The 19,724-nt window shown below is 44.9% G+C and overlaps 2 protein-coding genes across 5 annotated transcripts; one reads left to right on the forward strand and one right to left on the reverse strand.

Annotated features, from left to right (window-relative positions):
• The first annotated feature begins 1,621 nt into the window (after positions 1–1,621).
• SERINC3 (serine incorporator 3) lies at positions 1,622–9,160 on the forward strand. Of its 2 annotated transcripts, none has more exons than XM_085520305.1 (10): positions 1,622–1,790; positions 2,032–2,193; positions 2,621–2,814; positions 3,559–3,638; positions 4,319–4,456; positions 5,298–5,467; positions 6,172–6,262; positions 6,658–6,835; positions 7,250–7,477; positions 8,223–9,160. In XM_085520305.1, the coding sequence occupies exons 2-10, from the start codon at positions 2,158–2,160 to the stop codon at positions 8,359–8,361; spliced, it is 1,254 nt and encodes a 417-aa protein (XP_085376431.1). In that variant the 5' UTR covers positions 1,622–1,790; positions 2,032–2,157; the 3' UTR covers positions 8,362–9,160. The 2 variants fall into 2 exon arrangements, with proteins under 2 accessions (XP_085376431.1, XP_015736947.1); XM_015881461.2 differs by having other exon boundaries at positions 1,622–1,702.
• On the reverse strand, positions 5,644–16,482 carry TTPAL (alpha tocopherol transfer protein like). 3 transcript variants are annotated; one of them, XM_015881471.3, is made up of 6 exons: positions 16,422–16,482; positions 15,303–15,758; positions 14,427–14,620; positions 13,897–14,007; positions 13,002–13,199; positions 5,644–5,770 (listed from the first exon to the last, which is right to left on the reverse strand). In XM_015881471.3, the coding sequence occupies exons 2-6, from the start codon at positions 15,745–15,747 to the stop codon at positions 5,705–5,707; spliced, it is 1,014 nt and encodes a 337-aa protein (XP_015736957.3). In that variant the 5' UTR covers positions 15,748–15,758; positions 16,422–16,482; the 3' UTR covers positions 5,644–5,704. The 3 variants fall into 3 exon arrangements, with proteins under 3 accessions (XP_015736957.3, XP_015736956.3, XP_015736958.2); XM_015881470.3 differs by lacking the exon at positions 5,644–5,770 and having other exon boundaries at positions 9,582–13,199; XM_015881472.3 differs by lacking the exons at positions 5,644–5,770; positions 16,422–16,482 and adding an exon at positions 15,839–16,134 and having other exon boundaries at positions 9,582–13,199.
• Between the last annotated feature and the right edge of the window lie 3,242 nt (positions 16,483–19,724).

Raw genomic sequence — 19,724 nt, forward strand, 5'->3', positions numbered from 1 at the left:
AGAAGAATATATTATGCAAGTTTCAGCAGCGTTACTAATGGCCTTGAAGCACACAGCGTTACTATGACTCTCAGTCAGCTCAGCAGATCACAAATAAGATGACTCATGTGTCCATGACATGATAGGAAAATAGTCTAAGAAGAGCAGAGGCAGGTGTTAATGCAGTCACAATGCATTCAGTCAAGAGAAGATGAAAGCTATAAAATCGTGAGCAAAGGACTGAGAAGAAAAGAAGCCTGAATATTTGAAAGCTCAAGAGCATGGACTAGGTTGAATTTGCTGCCCTGCCATTGCAGGGGCAACTGCAGCAGGTAACACTTGATGGCCTCTGTGTGTTTGTGGTGAATACATTCCTGCATCAGTGGCGTGTGATATGAATATGCCCCATTGAAAGTGGTCCTGGAGCTCCATAAACTTAATGACATTTATACTTGGTAGAGCTGGCTTGCAATGGCTTTCTAGAACTTTTAAACCTTTCTAGACATTTAAACCTCTATACAGGTCAAAGCAGCACTACCACAGAAACACAGATTAAATACATCTCTTTTAATGTCTTACAGATGATTTGAGCCAGACATTCTAATTCCAGTTCACTCGGTTGAACTCCGCCTGACGGATTCTGGCCAGTCAAAGGATCATTTAATTATAACCCAGATCTGCTGCCTGCAAAAACACATCCCATGCAGAGCAGGAACCCTCCAATACACCAAGGAGCACCAGGGAAAGTTCAGCGTTTTTGTTATCATGAAAGGGAGACCCTTGAGATTAACAAGAATAGCACTAACGCAAGAGCTTGAGTGACAACCTCTTATTAGCTCACAAAGAACTGCTTGCAAATGACTCTATCTGACACAATGCTTTTAAATACCACCTGATTTGGAGGGGAAAAAAAATATCTAGGTACTTCAAATGACAAACATAGAGGTATTAATGAGATACAACATATGTAAGGGGTATTTTTGTAAGGCGAGGATAACCTGCCGTGTTCTGCCTCATTCCCATGGCTGATAGCAACCAGGCTGTTCATCCTTATCTGCTGATAAAACTGTGTGCTTTGAGATGATGTTACACAGAATTAAAGGGGGAATGTGAATGTGTGGGGAGGTGAAATGAGAGCTTGGAAACCTTGGCAGCCAAAGGAGAAAGAGCGAGGCTGATAACGTTATGAGTTAATAGAACTCATCCACTCTCAATGTTGAAGCTGCTGTGGAAAACAAGCGTTTTCCTGCCTGCTCTCAGCCTCGGGTTGCAGTTGGTTATGAAGCCCTCACCCTCTGTCCCTGAGGTGGCCCGAGAGCCCTCTGCGGCTTCAGGGAGAGAGAGGTCCTGAATGGCTACGAGAAATGTCAATCACCGCCCTGTGGATGATCGGTATCTCTCATTGGTTGTTTTGCTAACAGAACGTCTCGCAACCTGAGCTTTTCGACCAATCAGCGCCCTGCTTCTTGTAACCTCTCAAGAACGAGCGGTTCAAACTGACCAACCCCCCCTCAGCCTTTGGCTGGCCTTTCTGACCCGCCCCCAAAGGCTCCATCCTGCCTTCCTATTGGCGGGCGGCATGGAGGGCGTAGCCAATGAGAGGCGGCAGAGGCTCAGTGGGCGGTGACTTGAGGCGGAGGGCGGAAGCAGGAAGTGGCCGGCGGGGTCCGGTGGTGGCGGCGCCATGGGGGCGGTGCTGGGGGTCTGCTCGTTGGCCAGCTGGGTGAGTGCCGCCGGGGCTGCTCACCCCAGACCCTTTCCGATCGGTTTTCATCCCCTTATCTGCACGCTATGGTGGCGGGGGCCTCGAGGTGAAGAGGGTTTGCGGGGCGGGTGTGGTGGGTGGAGATCTGGCCTTGTCAAGGCCTGACTGTTGCTCTGTGGGGTGGAGCGGGAGCCGGGGGTAGCGAACCCGCAGGGCTGTGGGGCAGAGGGAGCCTGAGCTGTGTGGTGTGGGGTGTGCCAAGCACGGACTGAGCCGAGCTGTTGTGGTGAGCTGTTCTGCCGTGTGGTTACGGCACCTCCCACATCTCAGCCTTTGTGTGCCTTCAGATTCCCTGTCTGTGCGGCGGTGCCTCCTGCCTGCTGTGCCGATGTTGTCCCAACAGCAAGAACTCCACCGTGACCCGCCTCATCTATGCCCTTCTGCTCTTCCTCAGCACGGCTGTTGCCTGCATTATGCTGGCACCGGGGATGGAGGAACAGCTGAAGAAGGTATGGAGGAGAAAATCTCCTGTTTGCTGTTTGTGTATTTAGAGCTCGTGCAAATGGCTGCTGATTTGTATTCCGCTCCAAGTAAAACCAAGGAGACACAGCACACAAGTGTGCTTCCATAGGTGGGAGAGTCCCTTGATTTATGAAACTGAAACTCAGCCAGGAATGACACTTCCCAGGTGTTACTGCCAACAGTTGCAGCGTTCTACCTTAATCTTTCTGAATGCTTTGAATGCTTGTACTGATGACCTGGAGAAAGAAAAATGGCTGTGAGGTCTTTGCAGGCTGACTGAGCAGAAGGTCTTTCGTTAACAGGTTTCCCAGAGGAGAGCTGACTGGGAACCGTGGCTGTTTGAATGCTTGAAGAATGTAATTGCAAATACAGAAGTGAGTTCACAGCTACATTTGTCTTTACTCGTTTACTCAGGTACCTGGATTTTGTGATGAAGGGTTTCATACTCGGATCCCACATCTGGATGGCTTTGTCAGCTGTGATGTATTTGTTGGATACAGAGCTGTCTACCGAATCAGCTTTGCCATGGCGGTGTTTTTCTTTGTCTTCTCTCTGCTCATGATAGCAGTGAAAACAAGTAATGATCCGAGAGCTGCAGTGCACAATGGGTATGTCTGTAAGCTGGCCATCTGGTCTTCTAATTTCTTTCCTCTGTTTCTCTTCTTGAGTTTTCCATTGTGTTCAACAAAGAAATAGTTTGAGTATACATTGATGGTTTGAAGCTTCCTTGGAACTGAATAAAGAATAATACTTAAGTCTTTTAAAAGGCTTCCCATTTGTGTAACATAGTCGGTGTAGTGGGAAGCTAAACATCACTACTAACACAGAAAGGAGGTGCTCTGGTCATCTCTGTGTTTCAGCAGAGATGCTGATACTATTTATTTTATATCCCTTTTCTTGTGCTGTCTGACATTTGTTGTGGGTCATTCTCTGGGCCAGTCTGACTCAGAAGAGTCTGCATGCAGTGTAAAGCCTTAACACCTTTCCTTAGGCAGTCGAACACAGTAAGTAGATCCTGCTTTTCCCTTTTCCAGACTGAATGGTGCAGAGTTAGACTTCTTCCCTGTGAGGGTGTGCTGCTGACTCATGTCTGTTTGGTTGGAGCAGGAGCTCCTGTTCCAGCACCCTTTAGTCTGTGGGCTTCCAGCCCATCCTGTTGCCCTAGTTGCAATGCTGCATTTACCCTTTTTTCCCCAATTAATGGACTTCTTTACTTGTAATTCTGCTACACAAAGCTTTTTGCTTTATTTCTTAGACATTCATCTGTGCACAGGGGGCTGCTTGCAGATCTTGTAGAACTTGAATATTGTATGCAGAATAATGCTCTTGTTTTCAATTTTCTTCTTCTACAGGTTCTGGTTCTTCAAAATAGCTGCCATTGTGGGCATCATGGTCGGAGCATTTTACATTCCTGAAGGGCATTTCACAAGAGGTATGCTTAAATCAAAATCATAAAATTCTGTTTAGTAAGCCCAAACTTGACCACAGACTTACTGAGCTCTGGTTGTGACAGTGGAAATTACCTTGTAGAAAACACAGTTTCTGTCCTGCTTCTTAATGATGTTGTGCTGATCAACTGAATTAATGGCAATAAGCAATCTTTTTCAAGTGCATAGGTGTTGTGTATTACTAGGTCAGTACTCTGTTACGTCAACTACTGGGAAGAGACTTCTAATGCTGTTTTGATTGGAGGCATCTCAGAATGCTGACTGTGATGAATGCAAAATAATGCCCTGGAGTCTCTGAAAAATCTCTGCGAGATATTTTTACTGTCTGGCCACATTACACAAACCTCAAGAGGGTTGTTGAGCCTCAGATGAACGTGGCATTATAATAGTGTACACAAACATGTCTTGTGTTAGATCTTAAATTCATTCTGAAAATACCTTGGGCTAAACATTTCCATGCTCATCCACAACTGTAGTCACACTTAAAATAGCAGTCTCCTTGCATGCTTCTGCAGGACAAAAGCCAAAGTGAATAACAGTTATGCATATAGTTATGTTGGGTTTTTTTTGTTAATTGTCTGCAGTAGAACTATCTTTTATCCTTTTTCCTGGATTAGTATGTAAATGATGAAAATTAAGCTTGTTTTCTTACTCCTTTTTCTAGCTTGGTTTGTTATTGGTGTTTGTGGAGCCTTCTGCTTCATCATTATCCAGCTGGTGTTTCTTGTGGACTTTGCTCACTCCTGGAATGAGAGCTGGGTTGAAAGAATGGAGGAGGGAAATTCTAAGTGTTGGTATGCAGGTAGGAATCTTAAACTGGCAGGGATTTGTTTTGGCTGGCCAGGAGTCTGCAGAATATCACGTACTAGTTTGCAAACATATCCCAGTGTTATACTGTACAGTCTTTGTGAGTCACTACTGTAAACATTTGGAATTAATAACCGGAGTTGCCTTTTTATCATTAAATAAAATGCAAAATATTCTAGGCTTGTGACTAGCAGGTCTGACAGTCATAATAAACAATGCTTGACTTGTCCAGTCTGCAGTGTGAGTGCAGAGCTGGTAGCCTGGTTCTCTTCAATTCTGACTTTGTTTTATCAACTTGTTGATTGACACCCTCAGAAGGTCACTTATGTCAGTGATGGTGGCTGCACTACAGCAGCACACCTTGGCATGTTGCTAACTTTTCTACTGAAATCAGTGCTAATAGTTCTGGTTCTTTGTTCATAGATGTAAATGCTGTAACAGCATTTTCTAGCTTCATATCAAAAACATACAAGAATGAAAATGTAAACAGTGGCCTTCAGCTCACTGGAAGCATGCAGAAAGTGCTGTCCTTTTTGATGCTCAGACTTGACTGCACAGTAAAACCAGCTAAACTGCATCCAGAAGACAGATCTTGTTCCCCTGATGGAAGCATTGGTTTCCCTCTGAGCCACACTGCCTAGAGAACCAAAGCAGACATCTGGCCATGTTGGCCACATTTAATAACACTGCCTTCTGCTAGTCTAGCTTGCTTAATCAGGTTTATAAATGAGGAAGGGGAATGGTCCCTTTACACTGCTAGTCAATATTTAAATCACTCTAGATGGACTGTTAAAGTTTTATGTCCTTATTCTAATAGTTATTTTTCCTCTCTGCAGCTCTGCTGGCCTGTACAAGCTTGTTCTATGGCTTGTCAGTGGTTTTTATTGTGCTCTTTTATGTTTTCTATACAACACCTGAGGACTGCACTGAAAACAAATTCTTCATAAGCTTTAATATGATCCTGTGCCTTGCTGTATCTATTGTTTCCATCCTTCCAAAAGTTCAGGTACTGTTTTTCTTTGCTATTTCATTCTGGCATACAAAGCAAGAAAGTAAGAAGGGTGTCATACCAATGCAGCCAGACAGAAGAGTTCTAATGCTTGGCTATTGTAACAGTGCTAGCTGGGGATATTTAAGGAATAAATAATAGTTTTTAGAAAAAAAGGCTCTGAGAGCAATGCATTGTAGTGATGCATTTCCTGAGGATGGGCTTTTTAATGTTTTTTGCAACATTGTTTTGAAGTTAGGTTTCCGTGGGTGTTGCTGCTGGCATGGCTTTGGTGGTGGAGGTTCTGGCAGAACAAATAACCTGTAAGGGAAAAAGTAACATAAGAATGGAATTTATTATTGTAATAGTCTGGCTTTGTAATCATGGGTAAGAGTGTTTAATATCAGTAAGAAGCTTTCATGTTAGTTGATTCCAAACTGGTATTGCTCCAAACCACATACTAGATTCATATCCAGAAAACTGCTAAGCAAGTTCAGGAAGAATCTTTAACTGACTCTCGAGCACAGAAGAACTGGCTTTGGTTTCCTTAGCCCTTCTGTGTTTGAGTTGTTTGTTGTGTGAACTATGTTATTGTAAGTTTTATTACTCCTGTTTTTCAAGCAGTATGAAGCCCAATGCCTTCCTGAAGACTGAAATTAGGTAGCTGTTCATTTAACTATAGATAGAAGCTGCCCTTTTCATGCTGGTTTGTTATTCAACAGGAACATCAACCTCGATCTGGCCTTCTCCAGTCCTCCATTATTACCCTTTACACCATGTATCTCACTTGGTCAGCCATGTCCAATGAGCCTGGTAAGCAAGAGATTAGTTCTGAGTAATGTATATTCGTGTGAAGTCGTTGGTGTGACTCAGTGCAGGTCACTGCATGAGGACTGCTGATCTTCTGTCTAGATAAAGTCTAATGAAAAAGTACAGCTAACTTAACTGTGAAACAATCAGTTTGTCTCTTTCTAGCACTAAACTGGTGTATCTGTGAGGAGAAAGGAAATAGTATCAGCATATTCTGATTTATTTATTTAAATACTAAAACATTGCCTAACTCACAAGAAGGAAAAACACTGCATGCTGCTGTTATCTATAGGGAATCAGAGATGAGCAGTGAAAGGGAATGGTAAATCATAAACTTCTGCATTAACTGAAACTGTTGAAGCTCATCTAACCTTAATCTGCCTCAAAATTCCTTTCAGAACGGAACTGTAACCCAAATTTGCTGAACATCATTACTCAGATAGCTGCGCCTACGATTGCTCCAGCAAATACTACTGTCATACCTGCTACTCCAGCTCCACCCAAGTCCCTGCAGTGGTGGGATGCCCAGAGTATTGTTGGATTGGCTATATTTGTCTTTTGCCTCCTGTATTCCAGGTAGGATCTGCACTGCTATCAAATAGTTAACAACTATCTGCCTTTTTCATTTGACTATAGCCCAGTAAAAATCAATGTACCTGCTTTTTGTTCATATGTGATTTCAGGCCCAAGCCAAATACAACTAATAAAATGGCCTTCTGTTTTGTGGGTGACCATAAACTTTATTAGCCCAACTCCAGTAATGTAACACAATGTAGGGCAAGGCCTGGATTAGAGCTGCTGGTTTGTTTATGTTAACAAAAGCTCAAGCGCAAACAGATGTAAGAAGTGATATTTTGTTTTTCAGATGGGCTTCACCAATGTTATTTGCTAGTCCTGACTTTCACTGTGATCCGTTTCAAGTTTTATTAGCAATAATAGCTTCTTGAAAAAGGAGTTCTTAACCCTGTTTTTCTTTGGGTTACGCTGCAGCATTCGCTCTTCAAGTAACAGCCAAGTGAACAAACTGACGCTGTCTGTGAGTGACAGTGCCATTCTGGAGGAGGCTGGGGGAACAGGCAGCGGGACTGCAGAGGATGGAGACGTGCGCCGTGTAATGGATAACGAGAAAGATGGTGTTCAGTACAACTATGCCTTCTTTCACTTCATGCTCTCGCTTGCCTCTCTTTACATCATGATGACACTCACAAACTGGTACAGGTAAGAGCAAGACAGAAATTAATAGGTTGCACACATTTGCCAGCATTTCTAGGAGGATGGGAATTATTCCTGACAAGCTGTTTAAGGTGCTGTCCCTATGCCAGTTGCATTAGTTGTGACTTGTCATTTTTTGAGTTGCTGAATTAAGGATGTAAAAAAAACAGCAACACAAAGACTTGCACAAAAAGACACAAAATCAGTATACTCCTAGTGGAGCTACCAAACTCTGCGATGCGAGCAGCAGGAAGGATACATATAAGATAAATGGTCTCCTGGGATGCCCATCTGAGGCCAGACTTAAGCCAAACCTACTGGCTCTGTCAGCCTGGGAAAGCTGTGCAGGGATATGTTGCTAAAAGGAATGTTTCCCTAGATCTGCTGGGAGTGCTGGGACATAGTTCAGCTTCTGCAGCTTACAAAGCTCTTCCCATAAATGCAACACTGTATTAATTAACAAATATGCTTGTGGAGCAGCAGCTAGCAAGAGTCTATTGCACAGCTCGCTGGAAGACTTCTTTGAAGAGCAGCACATCAATGTATGCAAGCAGATCTAGTTTGAAAGTGGAGTGGAGAGCAAAAGGCCCAAGGAGCCATGGGGAAACTGCTGGCTGTCTCACCAGTCTGGCACAAAGGCCTTGGTATTTGGATTGTCCAGGAATTCTCTGAATTTCAAATTGATTTGAGAAGTAGAAGAAATAGGGGAAAGCATTTTCTAAATCTGGTAACTTCTTTCTTTGCTTTTCAGCCCTGATGCGGATTTTAAAACAATGACAAGTAAGTGGCCAGCTGTGTGGGTGAAGATAACTTCCAGCTGGGTTTGCCTCCTTTTCTACGTTTGGACCCTGGTGGCTCCCATTATCTTTACTAACAGAGACTTCAGTTAAATAGCTGCATCTGTCTGAGCTTACAGAGGTTGGGAATTCTTTGCTTAAAGCCAAAATGTTTATGTATTGCTTTAGTTATTAAGGCAAATACTGTCTTTTCTTATGTCAATATATTAACATGCAGGTGGATGCACAGTTAAGTATTGCACAATGCTTGCTGCAGGATCAAAATTCTCAGTTACCTTTTTATTTTAACCTTAAGTCATGGTTATCTTATTACTGCATTTATAAAACTCACTACTGCAGTGCTGCCAAAGCACAAAAGAAAACTTATGACCAGTAGCCCCAACCTTAGTGTTAAACAAAGTAAATTTTATCTAAATATGAAGTAATATATTTTAAAGAACAAATTATGTTGGGCATAGTGCACTGCTGCTAACGCTTCTTCCTTGAGGCGTAAGCCACACTAATTTCTACATTCCACTACTAAAGTTTATTTCAAGTAGTTTATTTAAATGATGCTTACCTTCCTGTGGTGTGGCAGAAACCCCTCACTCCCCACCAAAACAACAGGCCTTTGAGCTGAAAAGCTGTTAACTCGTTATTCCTTTAAGCACAAGTTTGCCCTTTCTAAGAGGCAATTTCTATGATAACCTTTTTGGTTGTATGTTTGCCAAATAGTAAGCAGTATAATAGTAAGTAAGACTAGTTCATACATCTTCGTGATTATGGTGGAAAAATAGAGTTTCTAATTTTCACTTGTCTAACATGCTTATAAAAGTGTATATGGAATGAATATTATTGGCACTATGGTATTTGCACTGTAAACTCGTTGAATAAAATGGACTAACTACTGGAACTCTCCCAGCTCTATTGAGAAGTGTTAAGGATTGAAGCAGTTACTCTCTAAGGCAAAGTATTATTATATATGATTATGAAAATATTAATTGGCTGTTAGGCTGCTGCAGTCACCATGTGGATGTGACTGGACACTTTCTCAGTGCAGCAAATAGTAAATTACAATGTATTTCTTTTGAAACAAACTGCATCTTCCAAAAGACTTTTCTGAATGTCACATCCTGTTCCTTGAAACTGCTCAGTTTATCATTCAAGCAAAAACTGCAGTAAAAACCAACTCCTCTTGTAATATAATGCTCTGTTATGTTTAGTTGCAGCCATGTTTTAGTGTGGACTTAAGTATACATTGCTGTTCCTTTTTACTGTAACATACCCCAAAATGACTCAAGGCAGCTATATGGAAAGTACAAAATGAGCAGCCGTTACGGTAATGTATTTAATCACCCAGTCATGCATCATAAAATTACATATTTTGACCACTCCATTTTATAAAATGCAATATAAAAATAAGATTTTGTCAAAATAACATGTACACTTAACCACCCAGCACCTCTAGGCCCACATATGACAAAAGGCAAAATGATTAGTTTGAATAACACCGTGATTAATTCATGCCAAAATGAGATTTAACAAAAAAACAACTGAAACATCAACCCATATCCTGAAAATACCTCAGGGTTTATAATACCCATTGCAAGAGTATAAATTCAAGTATCTTTATGTACAGTATGCAGCTAACTCTCATCCCACGTAATGCTCAAAGCTGTGGCTACCCCCATGCAGTCTGAGTACAATTCATTGTCATGTGTTGGATTTGGCAGGGATGGCTTTCCAGAGGCATACAACCTCTGAAAACAAAGTTATGTCAAGTATAGTAAAATCTCTGATCAGTTTTAGTGCTGTGAAGAGGTGGGCAGGGGGAAGAGGAACCAAACCTGCTAAGTTGAATAGTTTTTCCTACCTATTCTCATAACCTGCAGATAAGGAGACTTAAATCTGATGTGTTAAATTTTGAGAACAATTTTCTTTCTTTGCTAGCAAGTGCTAAAGCTCAAAGAATGCTTTCAGCTTTGTAGTCAGGTGCACTTAAAACAGCTGTGCTTCCTGAGCACTGGCTTCAAACCTAGAAAGGGTTAGAGATACAGCTTAAGTAAGTTCTAAAGCCAAGGAACAACATATGATACAGATAAGTGTGGCTAAAGTGATGTATCCTGACATTAACGATGCAGCTTTAAGAAGATTTGGAGGTGTAACACAAGCTGTTTTCAGCTTGGATAATATTTCATTTCCTATTATGTTAAAAATTAGAGGAAATGATGTATTTTCTCTGTAAGCACAGGAGAAAAGGGGAAGGTGAGATGGATTTGTTTTACTTACTGTGCTAGAGAATGTATGAGCATGAAAAAGCAATTGGTTCCTTTAATGTTCCTCAGGTGCAGCCAGAAGATCATGGCTCTTTTTCATGTGATGGACACACTGAATTTTGAATATTCGGTTTCCTTCTCTAGTAATTAAATAAGTGGATCCAAACAGCTTTTCTAACAGAGCTGTCAAAACACTTTTATTTTTAAGGGTTGTGTATTGTGGCTGGAGTTAAGAGGCACTCAAAGGCAGTAAAGACCAGACCAGCCTCTACATTCTGTCAGGTAAAGAGTGTGGGTAGCCACTTAAGTCATGGCCTGCATACTAACATCTTGCTACATGGCACAAAGAAATCTCTGCAAAACATGTACCTCATTTTGGTCAAAAATGAAGAGGAAGTGCCTAGCAGTACTTTTTAAGCTTATTTTATGTAGCAGGAAGTGTTGTTATTTTTTAAGCCTGTGCTTAAGGTCACAGCTGTCAAAGAGGAGTAAGATTTATAAAGGTAAGGGGAAAAACAAAAAGCTATAAACAAGGGAAATTAATTTCTTTATGTCTTTGTTCTAAAGCAGGTCAAGTGATGAGTTCCTTACCCACACTGACATTCTGGGCTGCCACTCAGGAATAAGCCTTGTGGCTCACCCCTTCTCAAAACCTGATCTGCTTTTATAGTGCTTAGATGAGAGGTCTGGCATTTGGCACCCCCAAGATCCTGGATGATATCTGCTGCCAGGTCAGCAAGCCATTACTGTGGTGGCAGAGGAGGTTTCTGGCAGAGCAGTCATAATGTAGGGGGTCTGAGAGGGAAAAAGACATTCAAGACAGAATTTGGCACTTTGAAAAACAAATGTGTGAAATTCTCAAGATATCAGGGTTTGCTTTTTACTATACTTGGCACTAAATAAGGTTTTCAGCCAGAGGAAGCTTGAGATAAGTCTCCTGGTAGAAGGGATGTTCTTTTTCACCAAGCAGTGAAATATTTCACCTTGAAATAATCAGGTGTGCTTTCTTGTTTCTAGCGAGGTTACCCACCTCTACACCACTACAGTGCAGAAGAACATGTGCAAAGAGTGTGCTGACGGTTAAGCTCTAATTCTAGACCATTTAACCACATGGAACTTAGGGAGTGGAACAGGCGATTTAAACGTGGGATACCTTACCCTGATGCAACACTGGAGTCTTAGTTCTGTTTCTAGACAAAGACCTCTAAGCACAAGCATACAAGTTATGGGTAAATATTACAGAGATGAGATTCAAGTCGATCTTCATAAAGAACATGACAACCAAAGACAAAAGAGATCAACAAAGCAGAAACCAGAGTTGTAACATTTCACAAAAGTGCAGACAAGCACAGTAAAAAAATAATAATAAATTAAAATGCTACAATACCAGAAAATTGAAGAATGTGCTTTCAAACAGCCTGACTGCATTTGGTTTCACAAAGACTTAAATTCTGGCCAGCATAGCAAGCTTAAGAAGCACCTTGCTCTCCTGCATGAAGTATTGCCTTCTATACATCGTGCCAGCTGCTATGAAGTTGCCCTACAAATTCTGCCTATGAGTTACTTACCAACTTCCTCATTGCAACCAGCTGAAGAAAAGAACAACTGGTGACATGGAAAGGTGGGTGAGAGTCTTTCTCGTTTGGTTCCCAAACCTCAGTATCTGAACTTGAATCTAATCAAATGTCTCATTACCTGATTGGAGAAATTCACTGTGTTCTGACCATGAAGACTGCTTCTGTTTACATTAAGCCTTGAGATTGCTGTTCTAATAGTTAATTTCTTTCTGTGAGAAAGTTTCAGAGAATTTCCATACTGGTATTCATAGATAAGAAAGCTTTCTGTGTTAATTTGAGCCAAATATTCACTCAGATATTCCAGAAATGCAATCTGAACACAGTGACAGGGGACAGGCCAAGTTAAACGCCTATGGTTGTAAGCAGTCTCCACTGACAGAACTATATCTCACAGGGTTCATGAAGCAACTGACAGTTGTTTTTCTTGGGTTATGGGTGTTTTCAGAAAGAGAAGGGAATGGACAGCCATAAAGCTGGTAAATTGTCACTTTTAACTGGGGTGGGGGGAAGAAACTATCAAACTTACCATCCTGCATTTCTGTTTTGATAATTCAAAGGAATAGGCAAGTTTGCATCTTCCCCAGAGGTTGACTAGCTGTAGGTATTCTACATAACTTGCTAATGATATGCTCTTTCCCATTACCCTCTGCAAACTCTGCCCTGCCCCCACTGTGCCCTCTTCAGCTTCCTTTGGTTCTACAGTGTAAAGTGCCTCAGCAGTCTGTTCCTAAACTGCAGGTTTAGGAGTAAGGCAGAGTTCACAACATCGCCTATGAGAACAGAAGAGGTCTTCACTGCTCTAAAGCTTCCCTTCACCAGTTTGTTAGTAGCAATAATAGAGCTGAGGTTTCATGCCTCGCAAGGAATCATCGCATTGCTTTTCATCAGCATCCCCACTCACTAGCATGTCATGGGGAGAGCTGTCACACGGGAGAACCAGCTGGGAGAAATCATGCAGGAAATCCTCTTCGGAGGCCAAGAGAAGCTCGTTCCATGCTGAGATGTCCAGCTTCCCTGCAGTGCCCCCGTATTCTTCAGGGAGAATCACTGGAGGAATGTTTTGATGAAGAGAATTCAGGTCAGAGCCATGAAGAAAAAACTGAAGAAGAAAGCAAAAAATAATGTTACTAGTGCATACCAAATACTTTGTGGCATATTTCTAGTCAGCTGAAGAGCTTGCTTTGAATTACAGAGCGAAGTGTAGAAGGGATGGCTTTACGTGCAGGTGTCAGCACACAGCAGCAGGCAGGTGCTGTTAAACACGCTTGTGAGAAGGACTGAAGTGAACTAAGTCTAGTGCAGCATAAAGCCCAGCAAGAAAGGCTTCAGGTGTGTCAGTCTGTGCAGGCATTCCAGGTTCAACTTATCCTCAAGTTCATTTGTAGGACCTACAGTATTTTTCCTTCATGGAGAAGAGCATCACCCTTTGCAGTTACATCCAGTCATACAGCACCCACCCAGGGCCGTGCTGGACACTTGGGTAAGGGAGAAAAGCAAGGGGAGGACAAGGCCTTCCTGTGACACCACCTTATAAACCACACAGTGTTACTCTCCAGGATAACACAGCCCCAGAGATGAAGTCCATGTCCTGAACATACAGCAGATATACAAAGCATCATTCTTGTTATACCAATATGAAAGTCTTCAGAGCCTGAAGAATTTGTAAAGGTTAACATAGACAGGACCAGCTCAATCAAGTAAATGGCACCGAGGTTTTTCAACAGGTTTTACTTGAGGGGGCTGAGCAAAGAACTTCCAAACATTAGCATTAACGTCACAATGACACAAATCCTTACCCGGTTTGCTATCTTTTCCTTCAGAAAAGGCTTGATAATGGCAAAAATGCCTTTGAATATACGAGGTTCGTTTATTATGTTAACAGCTTTTATTCGAATGGGAAATCCATCCTGAAGAGGAAAGAAGATTTTTATAGTGCAGTTTAAAAAAACATTTGTTATTTTCCTCTTTTCTTTCTATGTCCTGAGACTGGCTGTCAGCACAACCCCCTGCCTTCCAAACTTTTACCTGATAGAACAACATCAACCACCATAGCAAGAGAAATGCACCTTCTGACAGGGAGCTTTATGAGAGCTGTGGGCATGAAGTCAAGGGATGAGAAACCTGCACACAGTAAAGCTTCATTCCCTACGTTGTTGGGGAAGCTGGAAAGGGTCTGAGAAACTGCTCGGGCAGGGACATGTCTTAATTCTCCCAGTAAAATACAGGATGCTTAAGTTTCTGGCAATACAATCAAGAACTCTTTTAAAGACACAGAAGCATTCATTTACAATGAACAAACTTATTTTCCCACCGGTTCAGGTCTTACCTGAAGAATTCCAATTACTTTTTTGGCTACAAAAGGACCAAAATGAGACGCCTTAGATAAGCTGACTCCTTTGTAGTCTGCCAGGATTACAATTCCATTCACCTGGGTCTCTTCGGACTGAATGAGTTTTTCTAACGTTAAGTATATGGCACGAATGTTCTCAGTAATCGGATAATTACTGGGTGTCCATCTGTCTGAGGTTACAAGACATGGATGGTAAGTTGAAAAGTAAATATAAGCTAACAATACACATTCCAAAAACTAATTTTCTATTTTCCTGGACTTTAAAGGTCTTTAATAGCCACAGTTCTAGTTCAGAACAGATCAATGGCAACTTGTGTTTACTGCAAGGAGCAAGGCAGTGGTGGTAGGAACCCTGATCTCCACCCAGCACAGCTGATTAAAGCAGCTTTAGCTCAGAAAGAAGGCAGGTAAATGGAAAAGAGGAGAACAAATGAAGTCAAACTCAGAGCAAGCCTGGCAGTGCCAAAAGCACACTGCAACCTGACTGTGTACACTGGAATCAAAGTGACAGGCTCCTCTCCACTTATTATCAAAGCAAATTACAAGCTTCTGTAGGCCAGCAGGCCTGTTGTATTCTGAGTTACCAGCCAGTAAATCTTCTGGCATCACCAAACATTTCATCAGCACACCGCAATGCTTCCTGGGTTTTACTCAACTGCAGCTATTGCTGAGACAGGAAAAGGAGCCGGCATAACGTTGGCTAATGATAAAGTCCCTGCACAAGCTGGCTGTTCCCATTTCAGCCAGCACCCATGTACCCTGCTGAATTAGCCAGTGTTCACAGGAGAGCAGGACAGATTCTGGGCCCAGAAATGCCTCGGGGTTAGAGAAGCTACTCATGCATGTCAGTACCTGGACGGATGCAGACGACGTGGCGTCCCTCCGGGTCTCGATGGGGCAGCACAGTGACAAAACCAGACTCCAGGACAGGCTTTATTGCAGAAGGCTTCAAGTTGTTGAACACCTCGGGCCAGCTCCTCCGACAGCTGTGGTAGTTCACCAGGAGCTGCAGCGCTCGGTCGTAATCGAATTTCCTGGCTCTGAGGAACCTGAGCAGGAAGGCATCGTCCAGGCAGGTCCCCAGGGAGGGGTATTCTTTGCACACCATGTCTCGGAGTGCCTGCACGTCTCGGAGCCGCCATTCAGGTTTCTCCTGGAGCTCCTCGCGGGCTTTGGTAACCAGATCAGGAGACAACGAGCAAACATACTTCGGCCGACCCAGCAGCAACAGCTCAGTGTCTGATGGAGAGCCTGCAGATGGACTCGCCCTCGTGCAGTCACTGTCCCCTGACATCATGTGGCAGCAATCTGTGAAAAAGCAAGCTCATAAGTGACAAGCAACGCGACAGACCGCTACTGCATAGAGAACTGATTGACGTGGGAGAGACCTTTGACACGTCTGCATTTGGGATGTGCCGTGTCCCTGCAGAGGAACCGGCGCTACAGGCTGGAGCAGCTCAGGCACTGCCAACCTGTTGTTGGCATTAGGAAGCACAGTGTGTCTGATCTGCTCATCCCGCACAGCAGGCATGGAGCGCCCTTGGGTGCCAACCAGCCAAACAGAAGTTATACAAGAATTCGGGTTGCACGAGAATCACACGGCTCTTAACACGTATTTCTGACAGCGTCCAACTGCAAACTACAGCCAAAGGAGAGCACCCCGGTGAGGGACGCTCCTAAACCCAACACCGAGGGGAGGAGCGGGAGGTGACAAAGTCCGGAGCGCGGGGCGGCTCCTGCAACCCGTGCTGGGAGCGGAACAACGCAGCTCCATCCCGGGGGGCTGTTCTCTAAGGGCCGGTACCGGTCCGAGCGGTGGGCACAGGCCGCCGGAGCGCTCAGCTGCGGGCTCGGGGCCGGGTCCCCGCCTGCACCCAGGCAGCTCCGCGGCCCTCCCGGCTCCGCTCCCTCTCGCCTCTCGCCTCCCGCCCCGCTCCGCCCCGCAGCCCCCGTTCCCGTTCCCGGCCGTACCGGAGCGGCCCCGCCGTCTCCAGGCAGCGGCGCCCCGGAACCAGAGCAGCCGCCAGGAAGCGCCGCCCCGCCCCGCAGCGCTGCGCACGCACCGGAGCTGTGCGGCCATACAGCCAGCAGGGGGAGCCCGAGAGCGGAGAGGGAGCCGCGGTGCCGGCACAGTGTATGGGGTGCTGGCATTTAGGGCCGCGTGTCCGTGCTTGGTGCAGTAGGATGAGGGGTGTCCGCAGCTGTGCTGCATCCCGGCTCCGGGCTGTGATCAGCAGCGGGTCCGGCTGGGCTGAGGAGGGGCTTAAAAACACCGAATGCTGGGCTTGTGAGCTGGAGTTTGTGCTGTGTGCAGAGAGTGGGGTCCTTGTGTCCCTAAGAAAGAGGGGAGATGGGTTAGTCCAATTGGAGCTGGTTAATTGCTGCTGTATCGGGGTGTAGGTGTGGGTGGCTGATGGGATGGGTAGGGACAGGCTGGCATAAGGCAAAGAGAATAAGGAAGGAAAGCAGAAGTGAGAACAGCGTGTAGTGAAGGGCTGGAGATGGAATGTAACTCGGGGTCGGTCCTCAAACAGGAGCTCGGGTTTGAACTCTGCTCATGTGGAGAGCATTGAACTCAAATGGAACGGTGGGTGGTGAATATGAGGGAGGATCTGAGTCCAGAGCTGAGTGTTGGGGGGTTGTTAAGATACTGGCTGTGACACCACGGGGTGGTGGTGAGAGTTCCTGTAGTTTACTGAGTGCTGTGCTGTGATTGGAAACCATTAAACATGAGACATGTCTATAAGGAAGTAAGAGCTTAAAAAATGGAAGCAGGCATCCAGGCAGCCCTCCCCTCACTGCGGATCCTGTCCTTACCTGTGGCTGCAGGAGGCAGGATGCACTGCACTGTGTGCATGCACAGCTCCCTGCATGATGGGCTGCTCTGTGCTCAGCTCCTGCCTCATCAGCTCCGATTCTGACACACTTTGTAGGAGCCTGGGCCAGGAGTTGTGCTGCCTGGCCTTGGAGCCATGCTGAGCCCCGTGGGGATCCCAGCCTTCCTCTCCCTTATTGCCTGGTTGGTCCCTTTCTCAGCTCCGCTGCTGCTGGGTGCTCCTGCCCTGCCATTGTGTTATAAATGGGTGGCTGTTGGTGTTGGTTGATATTTAATGAAGTCCATGTAGTACTCTTCACTCATTTACTTATCCAAACAGTCTTAATGCCCGGCCTGGGAAAGTTATCTTGGCTTCTTTAAGCTTTTCCACCATTAGCAATAAACATTTTACAGTCTTGGCAAGCTGAGGCCTAAAAGCGAGCATGACTTCAAACAGCACTGCTAGCAGAGAAGGCTTTAAACTGATATTAGATCTCTAAACTGAGCAAACATAACAGTCCGGTAATAAAGATAATCTGTGAGCAGTTCGGGCAGAGAGGGGCTCTGGTCCCTGGGGTGCAGCAGCACCCTCTGCAGAGCTCTGCCCCTGCTCTGCACGTGCTCTGCCCACGTGTGTGGCAGGCCAGAGGTGCATGCAAAGCGATGGAAGCAGGCAGCACTATGCAAATGCATACAAATCTGCCATAGGAGCAGCTGTGTGCAGGCAGACACTTCGCACCCAGACCTCGTGGGGACACGTGGTGGTCACACACTGCGCATGCAGCATTACAGCTGATGTCCTGTTGCAGGGCCATTCTCAGGCCTCAGAGCTGACAGCAGCCACAGCACACCTGGCAGTGCTACAAGACCAGAGCCAGAGGAAGCCATGCCATCATAAAGTCATTAGGGTTGGAAAAGACCAGTAGGACCACCAAGCCCAACCCCATCCCACCCTGCCATGTCCCCCAGTGCCACATCCCCACAGCTCCTGAACACCTCCAGGGATGGTGACCCCAGCACTCCCTGTGCAGCTGTGCCACTGCATTAGCACTGTTTTGGAGAAGAAAATTTCCCTAATATCTAACATCAGGAATACGATTCCCAAACCGCCCTTCTTCCCAAGACACAGCTTAGACCAAGAGCTCTTCACCTCTTTAACACAGAGCACACACGGCTCACACCAGCAGCCCCTTACACAAGGCAGTGAGCTGCAGGAAGTGCCTTGTTTGTGCTGAGCTGTGCTGCTCAATACGCATGTCATGAAGCTGACACTATATTGCTGTGTTTATTGGCCTGGCTGGCAATTTTTCAGGTGCTAGGTGTGTTTATGGCTGTCAGGGTCACACCTTAATAAGGAATGGGGAGAGGGATTTGAAACGTACTAACAGCTTACCCTTCCTCCTCTGGCCTCTTGGGGTGGAAGGGGGTTGTGCAGTGCCTGGCCCACATCCCCAAACTGGTTGGTGTTTGTTGCGCTCAGCCTTGAAAGAAGCACAGCCTGGCAGGCGGAATTGCCTGGCTCAGCAGTGCCACGTTGCTGAGCTGTCTTTCCTGCCTCTTGTTTTTCATGGCTATCTGTGGCTCTGTGTGCACTTGCGAGTTTAATAGCAGCAATAGTTGCTTTTGTCAGAGATGATATGCGGGCCATAAAACTCATTTGCCTTATTTATTTATTTATCCTGTTGTTTGTTTCTTTCCACTGAGATACGAAAGCTGCGGAAAAGGCTCCAAAGCCTGTTGGCTATTTCAGATGAGGGTTATATAAGGAATATGAAAAGAATGCATTTCTTAGTGGCCAGGGTACCTAAAAATACCGCTTCTGCAGATCTTTGCTTGGACATCATGAAAATATCTTGCAGCTGGAGATTCTGATCCCCAGGATAACGTCCTCAGTTCACATAGCGGCGCCAAAGAGGACAGTAAAAAGCTCTCCTCACTAAAAGCAATGGCAGATAGTTGTCTTAAAGGCCAGTGCTGCTGTCCTTATGGAGGCCATCTCCTGTGATGTGGGACACTGCCTTTGTGGAGGATAAAACACAGCCCATGTGTGGCAAGGCCGGTGCCATGGTGTGATTTTGGGCAGGAGGGACAGGTGGGGTGAGGGCTCTGGCTGAGGATGCCACGTAAGGACAAGGTTGTCTCTGGGGCATATTGTGGGTTTATTTTCAAGTGAGTTGAAACCAGCAATGAGAAACCTTCTGTAGGGACTGCACTGATTTAAGATTAACCAGGTAAAGGGCAACCTTGATAGAGTAGTTCACAAAGGGATCCATGAGAATTTATTGCTTCGAAGATTTGATATTGCTTATATGGTGTTATTAGGGCATATACCCAACTGTGGTTCACAGGGTTCCTGTGGCAGGCAGGGGAGCCCTGGGTTTAATTTCACATTCATGGCAAAGAACTGCTACCTCTTCCTTCTTCTGCCTGGCCCAGCCACTCAGTCACTGTGTTCACAT

Source organism: Coturnix japonica, chromosome 19 (genome assembly GCF_054131305.1).
Source record: "Coturnix japonica strain WE chromosome 19, WE-NBRP24, whole genome shotgun sequence".
Taxonomy (NCBI): Eukaryota; Metazoa; Chordata; class Aves; order Galliformes; family Phasianidae; genus Coturnix; species Coturnix japonica.